Raw genomic sequence first — 11,502 nt, 5'->3', positions numbered from 1 at the left:
GCAGAGGGTACAGGAGTTCCGCCAAGTGGATGGTGCCATGTGGACTCACCTGCCAGTTAGCACGCTTTCACACTATCGTATATCCGACGAGGCTGCTGAGACAGACAAACCAAGACAGAGGGGCACAAAGTCTCCTGGGTCCACCCCAAGGCAGCTGGAGGTGGATATTCACCCAGGGCCTGGCGTGGAGCCCTCCATCTGTGTCATCCCCAGCAAAACTCCCAGCTCAGGGATCTCTCCACCCTGTTCCCCCTCCATCCGCTGTGGGGAAGACACCAGGCAGGCACACGGAAGTTCATTTCAAAAAAATAATTTATAAAAGGTCATTTGCTTCTGTGTTTTGGCAGGCTCCCAGCCTCTCAGCCAGCACGGGGCGGTGTGGGGATGGGGTGGGCACGAGCGCTCCTTCCATCAAGATGCTGGGACAAGCAGCAGAGGGAGGCAGGGGAGGCCTGGGGAAGTGGGGTTCAGAGGTCTAAGACCTCTCTTGGTATGGGGAAGCGGGGAGGTTTAAGACAGCCCTGCAGCCAGGTCCAACCAAAGCCCTGGAACAAGAACTTCTACCAAGGCCCAGAAGTCCAAGCAGAACCTTAACAAGCCATTAGAACACTGGGGCCACGACTCCAAAGAACAGGGCCTTGAGGCTGGGATTGAACTCTGGCTTGAGACCCAGAGGCCAGAGAAGGAAGTCTCGAGACTAGGGACCCCAGGACCAAGGACAGACCTCCCCCAAACAGAACCAGAGATCTGGGATAGTACCCTTAGGTCAGGGCCTGGGGCTGCCAAGGACGAGTGCCACCTGGTTTCAGTTGAGCCAGGAGGCCCAAGGCTGGCAGCTGACCCTGCCCATACAGCCTGTGCCTCTGCTCACGTCTGCACCCCAGGGAAGGAGAAGGAGCTGGGCCTCAGTGGTAGGGGGTCGTGGCTGAAGACAGAGTCGCTAGAGGAGCAGGTGCTGCTGGCGTCCCCGCCGGCAGGGGAGTAGGGTCCAAAGGTTAGGCGGAGGTCGAGGTACTGTGGGGAACAGTGTTGGTCAGCCCTGGTGGTCAGGTGGGATGAGGCCCAGAGGGCAGTGGGCATGGGGGCGGGGGGCGGTCTTGGGACCATAGGGGCACAGTACCTCCTCAGAGACGGCCAGCAGGACCTTGTCCAGTGCCTCCACCAGTTGCTTGAAAGTGGGCCTCTGAGAGGGTGCTGCGTGCCAGCACTCGCGCATCAGCCCGTATCTGGGGGAGGGGCGGGGAAGGGTCAGAAGGAGCCTAGGGCCTGGGTGAGGGGGTGTGGTGAGGGGGTAGGAGGGTTTGACACAAGGTGAGGCCATTCAGCAAACGAGTACCCTGCCAGGCCTTCCCTGCCAGGCTGAAGAGGGGGTGACCATGAGTGAGAGCTGACCACTCTGTATGACTGGACCGTGAGGTCAAGGTTAGGACAGAGAATGAGGACTAGAAAGTGAGGGAGAGTGGGGTGAGGCCTCACAGCTCTGGGGGGCAGTGTGGGGGCCGGTCCATCCGATGCCCCTCTCGTAGCAGCGAGAACAGCTCCTCCACGGGGATGCCAGGGTATGGGGAGCCCCCGAGGGTGAAGATCTCCCACAGCAGGATTCCAAACGACCACCTGGATGGAGGCAGAACCCAGGCTCAGCAGGGTACAGCTTCACCCACTAACCCTGCGGCTAGGATAGGGGACCCCACAACTATGATCCACCATGTGGGTAGGAATACGGGCTTCTTTTAGAGGTCTGGTCCCACTCAGACCCAGGGCAAGGGCTTTAGAAGGACAAAGGTTGCCTGTGGATATATCCCAGAGCCCAGCTTCCAGGACTCACACATCACTCTGGTGTGTGTAGACTCTGTCAAACAAGGCCTCTGGTGCCATCCACTTGACAGGCAGGCGGCCCTGGAGGGAAGAGGGCACACTGCTGCCAAGGGCCACGGGTCCCAGTGCCTGGCCCCAATCAGCTGCGCCCCGCCTCCCTTACGTTGCTAGTTTTCTTGTAGTAGTCAATGTGGTGGATGCCACGGGCCAGCCCGAAGTCTGCAATCTTCATCACGTTGTCCTCGGTCACCAGTACATTGCGGGCAGCCAGGTCCCGGTGGATGCACTGGGGGCGGGGCAGGGGTCTTAGATTGAGGACACATGACTGGGAAATGGGCACAGGGGACCTCACAGCAACCCGATGAGTGGGAATCATCCACCCATTTTACAGATGGGGAAGTTGAGAGAGGGGAAACGTAAGCCAACTAACTTCAGGGCCCACACCTTGTCTCTTGCACCACCGCTCCTGCCTGTGGGATAGGAAGGAATGGGAACATGCAGTGTTAACTGCATATAGATGAGGCAGTACAGAAGGACTCAAGGACGCTTAGAGTAAGGAAAAAGAGGAGAGAGGGAGAAGTTGGTGGCATTTAACACAAGGCATGGAAGTGCGGAGATGGGTCATTACCTTCCGGGACTCCAGGTACTGCATGCCCCGGGCCACCTGGTAGGCGCAGGAGACCAGGGCAGGGAAGGAGAGCGGCCCCTCGCTGCTCCGAGGCCCGTCAGGGCTGAGGTCAGGGCCTGGGGGGCGGCGGGCCCGCAGGAACTCCCGCAGGTTGCCCTTGGCAGCACACTCCACGATCACGTACAAGGGCCCTGCAGAGGAGAGGGGCGACAGGGAAGCTGACAAGGCTGTGGCTCCATGCCCCCACCGTCCCTGTCCCTCACCCCGCCCCGCTCCCACCTTCCTGGGTGCAGACACCCAGCAGGTTGATAATGTTCTTGTGTCGGCCAATCAGCTTCATCACCTCCATCTCAGAGACCAGGTCTGCCAAGTCCTTGTCGGAGGCATTGTCTGCGAGGATGACAGCCAGGGTGATTACATAAGGGAGGCTTTGGGTTGGGGACAGGACATGGAGCCCTAAATTCCATGCCAGGAAGGTCTGGGCCTGAATCTCTGCTAGGCTGTGTGGCCTTGAAACAGTCTTAACTTCTCTGAACCTCAGGATCCTCTTGTATGAAATGGGACGATGGATTATGCCCTACTCTCATAGCAGTTGCAAGGATGCGACAAGATCAGGATCTAAAAGTGTTAGGCCCACCAGTGAGTGCAACCAGGAAAAAGAAGGGAGGGGAAAGAGCTCTGAACAGGAAGGAAGCTCCGTCTGGAGGACTTGGCATTAGTCCCCGAATGGGGTGACAGCTCCTGGAGGCGGGAAGTAGGCTGGCGCCCTAAGGTCTGTCCGACCAGGGCCTGGCGTCCATCTGGCCTGGGAGTTCAGGGAGCTGCTGGTAGGGCGCAGCCAGGGGAGGCCAGGAAGAAGCTGCTCTAGTTTCTCTTGAGAAAGCTAAGGACCAGGGGCTGAACCCCTGGGGCTGACCTGTGGCCCTGGGCCAATGACATACCCTCCCCGCCAGACCTCACAATGCACATTTCTCAATCCCTGCCTCCCAGAAAGTGCCAGGTGGCCCCAGCTGTGCAGAAAGGAGGGGCTGGCGGGAGTGGAACAGCAGTTTGGGCTGCTTTTGTAGAGGGGGCTGGGGAATAGCAGTGAGAGGCCTCGATGGTGGGTCCCGCCCGGGTGTCCTGAGCCTCCTGGGGCTGCTGCTTGGGCTGTTCTTTGAGAGAGTGGTGGACACAGGGGGAGATCTGGGAAGGGCCTGGGGGAGACCAAGGGTGCAATCTGGGGGGGAATCATGGGGTTGAGGTGGAGGCCTTCAAGGCTAACAAGGTTATTTGAGGTCAAAGCTGACACAGGGTAGCAGACCCATCACCCTAAACTCTGTGGTCACCATCATCCCCGTAGTGAAGATTTTAGGTGTCATTTTCCACCAACCTCAGGCTGGGAGGTGGGGACTATTATTTATCCCATGTGACCTGTGAGGAAATCGAAGCTCATAAATGACCTGCCAGGGTTGGTGGCACATTTGGGCACTGGGCCCAAGGAGTGGGGGCAGTAACAACCTTTCCTGGTCCTCACCCACTAGCACCCTGAGCCCTGTCTGTTACTGCCAAGGTCATAGGGTCTCCCACAAGCTGCCACACTCACCCTTAAGCATCTTGACAGCCACGGTGCTGGCTTGGTCTGGCCGGGTGGGGTCCATGCCGAAGGCCTCTGCGCACACCACCTGCCCAAAGCAGCCCTCGCCCAGGGGCTTTCCCAGCACCAGCCTGGAGATGAGAGAGACGAGGCCTCAGCCACCAGGCATCACTCCCACACAGGGTCTGATCCCCATGCTCACTCGGCATGGCATACCTGTCCCGGGGGAACTCCCACAGCGGGTCAAGAGGCAGGTCGAGACTCACGAGGCCAGCGAGCAAGGGGGGGCCGCTGGAGGAGAGACGGACACCCCGCACCAGGGACAAGCTTGACTTGGCTGAGGAGCCTGACTCCAGCGAGAACTGCAAAGGGAGAGACTTGGTCGGTCTGCTGAAGCTGAGCTGGGGTGGGAACGTAGGCCCTGAGCCTTTGCTATGAGAACACGGAGGTGGGGGACAGCACGCTGGATACCTGTCGGGCCAGAGGAAAGCGAGACAACTTCTGCACGGTGGCGGGCTGTCGGTGGTGTCGGGTGAGGAGCGTCTGCCTGCGATATAGCCCGACCAGCAGCAGGAACACGATCAAAGCCAGAGAGCCTGACGAGTACAGGATGATGTCCGTGTACCTGCCTTCGGGTGCTGTCGCTGTCCACGTGAGATCCTCCTCTGCCCGCAGATGGACACATGGACAGAAACTGATTGGTCAGTCAGCGGTCAGATGGCTGGCCCCACCCCTTCTGAGGCCCTTGTAGCTCCTCACACAGAGAGACACACAGCAGTAAAACTGCATTGATACCCCGTCCTGCGTACCCACAGACTTCCCTGATGGCTTAGACAATATAGAATCCACTTGCAATGTGGGAGACCTGGCTTCGATCCCTGGGTTGGGAAGGTCACCTGGAGGAGGGCGTGGCAACCCACTCCAGTATTCTAGCCTGGAGAATCCCCATGGACAGAGGAGCCGATGGGCTACAGTCCATGGGGTCACAAAGAGTCGGACATGACTGAGAGACTAAGCACAGCACAGCACTGCATACCCATGTCCCAGAGGGTCGCACAGACAGTCTTATGTGGACATGCATAGCAGGACATGCATGCAGAATCCCAAATCCACACGCCACATCCCAAATCCATATCTCACAGACCAAGGAAGACTCTCTCTATCCAGCAGGTCACAGTCCATGGCTGGACCACTGCAGAAGCTCACCTGGCAGCACCGTGAGCCAGGCCGACTGGTAGGAAAGGCCGATGGAGTTGCCCGCCAGGCAGGTGTACTCGCCTGCATCCTCAGCAGATACATTCCGAAGGTACAAGACCTCCACCTCTGAGCTATTGATGTCCGCTGTCTGGGGATGGGGGATACACTCAGGGGTCACAGCAGGGCCTGGGGTCCTGCTGTGGCCAGGAAGCGAGCTGGGGACTCCCCACCCCCGTGGAGGATGGTGGAATCAGGTGCCAGCAGGGACTAGACCTTTAAGACTTGCACATAGGGGAAGCCGTCGGCACCGAAGCTGCTGCCGTTGATGACGATGTGCTTCAGCCACTGGATGTGGGGCTGGGCGTCGCTGTACACCTTGCAGAGCAGTTCCACGTCACTGCCCACCACAGCCGTGGTGTTGGCTGGGAGCCCTGCCTGAAGGATGGGCCGGTGCGGGGACCGCTCTGGGGGTGAGGCCGGGCCAGGCTGTCAGCCCTGATCGGTGGCACCTACCTGCCTCCCGCCTACCCCCCAGCTCAAGGGAGGAACCTTCCTGATACTCAGCTCAGACCTTGTTCATCCCCTCCTTATACCATTCAAACCTTCCGTGGCTCCCCATTGCCTTTGGGGACAAGGAGAACTTCTCAGCCAAGCACTCAAAAACCCTCCAGGTCTGGCTCTCTGCTTAAATCCCACAACCCAGGCATATACCTCCCCACAGAAGCATTGTATTCTTCATGCCTAGGGCCTTGGCTCCACCTGTGTCCTCTGCCTGGATGTCTTTCCCATTTCCCCACCTCAGCTGGGCCCTGCTTCTCCAAGCCCACGTTATTCCCTGTGCTTCCCTCGGACCCACCTGGACACTTTGAGTAGCTTGAGTGAGTTGCCTAAGACTAAGTCCATCTGGCTTGTCAGACTGGGTCCCACCTGAAGACAGGGACAGGGCTCCCACCCCCACGCCACCTCACCCGCCTGCCCACCCACTCACCCAGCACGTCCAGCAGGTAGCTATAGCGGATGCTGCCCAAAGAATTCTCCACGAGGCAGGTGTAAGTGCCACGGTCAGAGGGCACCACGCTTTCCATCACCAGGCTCCAGTGCTGGTGGCGCAGCTAGGGGGCAGGCAAGCGTCCATGAGAGGCCACCGAACCGTGCCCACAGGGGTCTTCTCAAGCTCTCTGAGCCCCGGGGAGACCAATGCCAAGGGTAGGGACTTTGGGACAAAGGAGAAGGCTCCCCAAATATCCAAACCGTGGGTTTGAGTCTTTTGAGTTTTAGCTCTACTTCTTCCAAGCTGGGCCACCTTGAACCAGTTTTTGCCCTTTCTGAGTCTCAGCTTCCTCTGAAACAACAGCTTGGAACTGACCCTGTTGTGGTCTCATCCTGAAAATGGGCTGCTAAAACACTGATACCTGCTGGTCAGTGATCCTTCCCACTGTACACATGGAGTTGCTAAGGTCGGCAGGTTAAGTCACTTGCCAAGGAGCAGCAGAGTGGGAACTTGACCCAGAGCTGTCCATGTCCAGGGTCTCATGCCCCTTCTGGGGCCCTCGGCTGCCTTTCTCATTAGAAAAAGAGCTGTGGGTTTGACTTGAGGGCACCGATGAGGGAACCCAGAGACTCACCCGAATGCCTCCAATGCGATGCTCCCCGTGGAAGTCCTGTCCATCCTTGAGCCAGCGGATGGTGGGCATGGGGTTGCCTGCAGCTGGACAGCGGAACTTGACGGTGTTCCCGGCAGGCACAGCATGCAGTTTCTTCTCCATGCGCTGGGGGTGCGTCCAGTAGGGTGCTGAAGAGGAGGAGATGGGAGAATTCAGTGTCCACTAGAAGACCTGTTCACACACAGATCTGTTCTCAGTGGCCAGCAGGGAGGCAGGGTCTTTGAGGACTCACACTGACCTTGCTGGGGGTAAACGTGCCCATTCAAGGGGCCCCTGTGGATCTTGGGGTCCTCGTCGCCATTGCTGGAGGTCATGGAGTCTATGTCCGGGACAGAAGGAGGAGTTTAAGGCCCAGGACAGAGAGTCTCTCCCCAGGCATCCCTTAGCCTCTGCTGGTCCCCCTTACCGTCCACAACCAAGGTGATGTTGTGCAGAAGCAAGGAGCCTCGTGATAGGCAGAGGTACTGGCCAGCATCCTCGGGTAGGAAGCTGGCAATCTCCAAGCGGCCTCTCCAGCCTCGTACCCGGCCAGCAGGTGTCAGGCGACTGCCCTCCTTGTACCAGTGGCCACTGCGCTCAGCCCGCCCGCAGCATAACCGCACAGGCTGCCCAAGGGCCACCGTCAACTCCTGCTCTTGCTGCTCCGGGCTGGGGGCCAGGCAGGGCTCTGCGGGTCGAGGGCAGAGGTCCGTGAGCCCCGCAGCCCCCTGCCTACAGAGAACATGCTGCACACACAAGACACGAGCACGCTCGACACATGCTAAACACCTGCTGCCCCTTCACGGACACACAACCCACATGCTGCAGACGCTATGTGCAGGGCAAATGCCGCCCCTCTGGTGCAGAGCACACACACACGGCACATAGCAGACATGCTGCACTGCACATGCCACTGTCGAAGGAACACACGCACAAGGCACATGCTATATGTGCCACGCACAGGCCACACACCACACCTCCGGGGCACATCACACTCACAGTGCATACACTACACATGCCGGTGGGGCCCCCCAAGTCCCACACACCCAGTGCACAGAACACACGCGCGCACATACACACACGCACACAACCAAGGGGCTCACCACCAGCTCTGCGGCCCAGCTCGGGGCCCTGCACCCTGCAAGGCCAGTCCTCTCTTGGGGACACACAGATAGGTGGACGCTTGCTGGGAGCCAGACACCAAGTCTCCACGGCTGAGTCCTGCCCTGCTGCCACCTCCTCAGGGCCTAGGCCAGGATCCTCTCCAGCCTTGCTCAGCCAGCAGCCCCCTCCTGAGGCCCACTCTTCCCACCCCGGCCACCCTCTCCCTTCTTAGAGGCCATACCCAGCTCCGTTTCCTCAGAGGCCTCAAAGGACAAAGCTGGAGCCCCAGGTGCCCCCAGCAGGACCCCCAGGAGGACCAACAGCAGCCGCATCTCCTTCCTGCCGCTCTCGAGGACCCAGGCTGGGCCTCCTATGACTGCCTTTCTGAAACAGAGAGGGTGAAGAACTCCTACTAGACCCACACCTTGGCTGCCTCTCTGCTCCTATTTTGCAGATGAGGAAACTGAGACAAGAAATGGCTGGCTGACTTGTCCAAGCCCGACAGGCAGCGTCAGAGCAAAGACTAGAACCAGCTCTGCCGTTAATCAGAGCTCAAGGCTTCCCCATGGTAGGTTGGGGGTGGGGTGGGGGGGTTGCTGGAAGGGGGCTGGGCTTCCTGCCCTTCTTGGGTCCTGCTGAGACCTTCCTTGGCACAAATTCACAGAAAGGGCAGTTTTGGAATTCTTTGCTTGGAGGGAAACAGAGAATGGAGACACATCTTCTCCCTCTCAGCACACATAATTTATTTTTTGCTGAATAAATGTATTACTGAAGAGCCAAAAAAAAAAAAAAAATCTGAAATATAATACAAGGCCAAGCTTCAGCATTTGGATGTTATCTGATCTGACCCCCACTCCTTAGAGCATTGCTTACATTTCCATGACCAGCTTCGGAGACCTATAGTGGCAGGGTGGGTGTGTGCTTAGTCGCTCAGTCGTGTTTGACTCTTTGCGACCCCATGGACTGTAGCCTGCCAGGCTCCTCAGTCCACGGGGATTCTCCAGGCAAGAATACTGGAGTGGGTTGCCATTGCCTTCTCCAGGGGATCTTCCTGACCCAGGGATCAAACCCAGGTCTCCCACATTGCGGGTGGATTCTTTACCATCTGAGCCACCCAAGAAGCCCTGCAGTGGCAGGGTGCTCACTGCTAACAAGGCCATATATCCCATGGCCAGGAAAAATTCTGAGCCAGAATTGCATTCTGGGGATACTTCTGTTTTTTGTGCCCCTGCAACTCCATCAGAGGTGACACAAGCTCTTGTCAAGCAGGTAGACTCTAGTGTCTGACAGAGCCAACTTCAAATCCTGACTCTTACCAAGTGCAAATCACTGTCCCTCTCTGGGCTGCTGTCCTTACAGGACTGCTTTGAGGATAAAAGAGAACATATGTAGGGCCAGGCGCACAGGATGCGGCAGTGTTTTCTTCCCTTTCCCCTCTCCATGACGGTCATCCTGCGTCTGCCCTCAGCCAGTCACCTCCAATTCCAGTGCTGTTCCTAGCAGGTGTGATGTACACTTCCACCCCATCTAGGTACTCTCCTCCAAACACTATCAACGATGTCTCCATCCACCAAAAGGAACACTCAAACCTGAGGCTCAGCTGGCAGGGGAAGGGGGTGACTAGTATAGTTCCAGGGGCCTGCTGGCTATCACGTGGGGCTGAGTAACAGGTGTCACTGAGGTCTCTGCATCCACCTCACTCAGGTATCTCACTGCACTCCTCCTCAGCCACTGCTCCCCCTGTCCTGAGTTCTGAGGCGGGGGGCGCTTAGCTTGTCCTGGCCAAAGCCATCATCTCCCCCTTCAAACGGTTTCTTCTTTGGGCTGCCCCCACAGCTGGGGCATCACTTGTCCAGTCCCTCTCCAGCCCATCTCACCTTCCCTGCCTGAACCCAGAGCAGGCGACGGGCATCTCTAGCTTGGGCCTTTGCAAACATCTCCCTTAATTCTCCAGCAGGGTTTTAGAAATTTATGAGCCTGTCATGTCCCCCCTGCTCAACACCCACCAGCTTACAAGCCCATAATGGCTGCCTGTGTGCAGCAGCATCCAGTCCACACTGTTTATCCAGCGCCCAAGGCCTCCCTCCTTGCCCCGGTCATTCTCATTGGCCACACAGTCTGCTTCTTCAGCACTGAGAAGTCATTGGCTTTCAGAACTGGGTATGTCTTCTCTCTTGCCCATACCTCTGTGACCCCACTTCTCTACCTGGCTCAGGTGCCACAATCTGTGCTCTGTCTGTGCCCACCTTCGTTTTCCATTGCCCTCCTCTGTGAAATCCCCTCACCCTGCTCTGCTCTTCAAGGATGTAGCTCTCTGGGTTGGGAATGGAGTGGGAGGCCCAGGGATTCTATTCCCATTCCGGGGCTACCCTGACCTCACTTAGTCGGGTCACCCGGGCGGCTGACGGGACAGACTGCCCTGCACCTGGGGTCGAAGGGTCTGATTCTGACATCAGGTAGTTCTGGGTTCTCCAGTCTCCCGCACTCAAGCGCTGGGAGAGCCTGGGCAAGTAACTGCACCTCTCGGAGCCTCAGCTTCCTCATCTCTCTATTTGGGGCAAGCAGACCGTCCAGCAGCCGAGGGACCAGCGCGTCCTTCCTCCGCCCCTATCGGGCCACCCTGGGGAGCAGTGCCAGTCGGCGGGTCTCGAAAGGAGCTGCAGGGACAGTCCGCCCGCCCCCGCCCCGGTGGGCAATGAGTAACCAGCTCCGCGGCCAGGGTGCTCTTTGGACGGAGCGGGACAAAAGGCCCTGTGTGCGATACGGGTTACTGATTTACCTTCTCCTTCACCCCCACGCCGAGCGGACGCCCAGGTCCCTAGTGCTGGGAGGGGTCAGCTCCCGGAGCCCCGCTGCCGCTCGCCCCCTGGCGGCTGGGAGCGCAGCACGGGCCTGCACGGGATCCCGGCTCACCTCGAACCTCAGTGGTCCCGCGACTGGCACAACGTCCCGACTTACCTGGGTCCTCCGCGGCCTCGCTCTCAGCTCCCGCCAGCCCCGACCCCCACGCCCAGCGGAGACAGAAGACTGCTCGGGTGTTGCGCAGCCCCCGGCCGCAGAGCCAGGAATGTACCCGAGACAGCGGCGTGGCCACGGGTAGCCCAGCGCCCCGCCCACCTCGGGTTTCACCTACTTCGGGCTCCGCCCCTCCTGGACCAACTCTGTCCTTAACAGCGGCTTGGCGGGGAACAGCCCAGCGCCCCGCCCATCTCGGGTCCCGCCCAGCCGGGACCAGCTCCTGACAGCTGGTGGGTGGTACAGCGTCTCGCGTACCTGGAGACTCCTCGAACTCAACTGCGCCTCGTAGCCTAAGGGGTCGGCCCAATGCTAGCTGGCACACCCCTTCAGAGTCCGCCCCTTTTGCCCCACCTGGGCCAGGCTTCCAAGTTCTTGACCATCGCTCCGTCCCTTGGTTCTTACACCTCAGGGAACAAGACTCAGCAGTTCAGACCTGCCACCTCCTCAGAACTTGGCATAGCCTGGCTCCTCTGTCTTCTGTACAATCATCATACTCTCTGCCCTAACCCTCATCCTTCTCT

At 58.8% G+C, this 11,502-nt stretch overlaps 1 protein-coding gene across 2 annotated transcripts; it reads right to left on the bottom strand.

The window, feature by feature from the left end:
* Positions 1–294: 294 nt before the first annotated feature.
* Positions 295–11,060, bottom strand: FGFR4 (fibroblast growth factor receptor 4). 2 transcript variants are annotated; one of them, XM_019964696.2, is made up of 18 exons: positions 10,922–11,060; positions 8,205–8,347; positions 7,287–7,547; positions 7,119–7,199; positions 6,842–7,008; positions 6,205–6,328; positions 5,490–5,680; positions 5,226–5,364; positions 4,491–4,684; positions 4,236–4,381; positions 4,029–4,150; positions 2,723–2,833; positions 2,444–2,634; positions 1,979–2,101; positions 1,826–1,896; positions 1,477–1,614; positions 1,121–1,226; positions 295–1,014 (listed from the first exon to the last, which is right to left on the bottom strand). In XM_019964696.2, the coding sequence occupies exons 2-18, from the start codon at positions 8,293–8,295 to the stop codon at positions 868–870; spliced, it is 2,403 nt and encodes an 800-aa protein (XP_019820255.2). In that variant the 5' UTR covers positions 8,296–8,347; positions 10,922–11,060; the 3' UTR covers positions 295–867. The 2 variants fall into 2 exon arrangements, with proteins under 2 accessions (XP_019820255.2, XP_019820256.2); XM_019964697.2 differs by having other exon boundaries at positions 8,205–8,343; positions 10,922–11,051.
* Between the last annotated feature and the right edge of the window lie 442 nt (positions 11,061–11,502).

The sequence above is a fragment of the Bos indicus genome, chromosome 7 (assembly GCF_029378745.1).
Source record: "Bos indicus isolate NIAB-ARS_2022 breed Sahiwal x Tharparkar chromosome 7, NIAB-ARS_B.indTharparkar_mat_pri_1.0, whole genome shotgun sequence".
NCBI classification, from domain to species: domain Eukaryota; kingdom Metazoa; phylum Chordata; class Mammalia; order Artiodactyla; family Bovidae; genus Bos; species Bos indicus.
The sequence above is the reverse complement of the archived record's forward strand: the minus strand, read 5'-3'. Positions and strand labels throughout refer to the sequence as shown.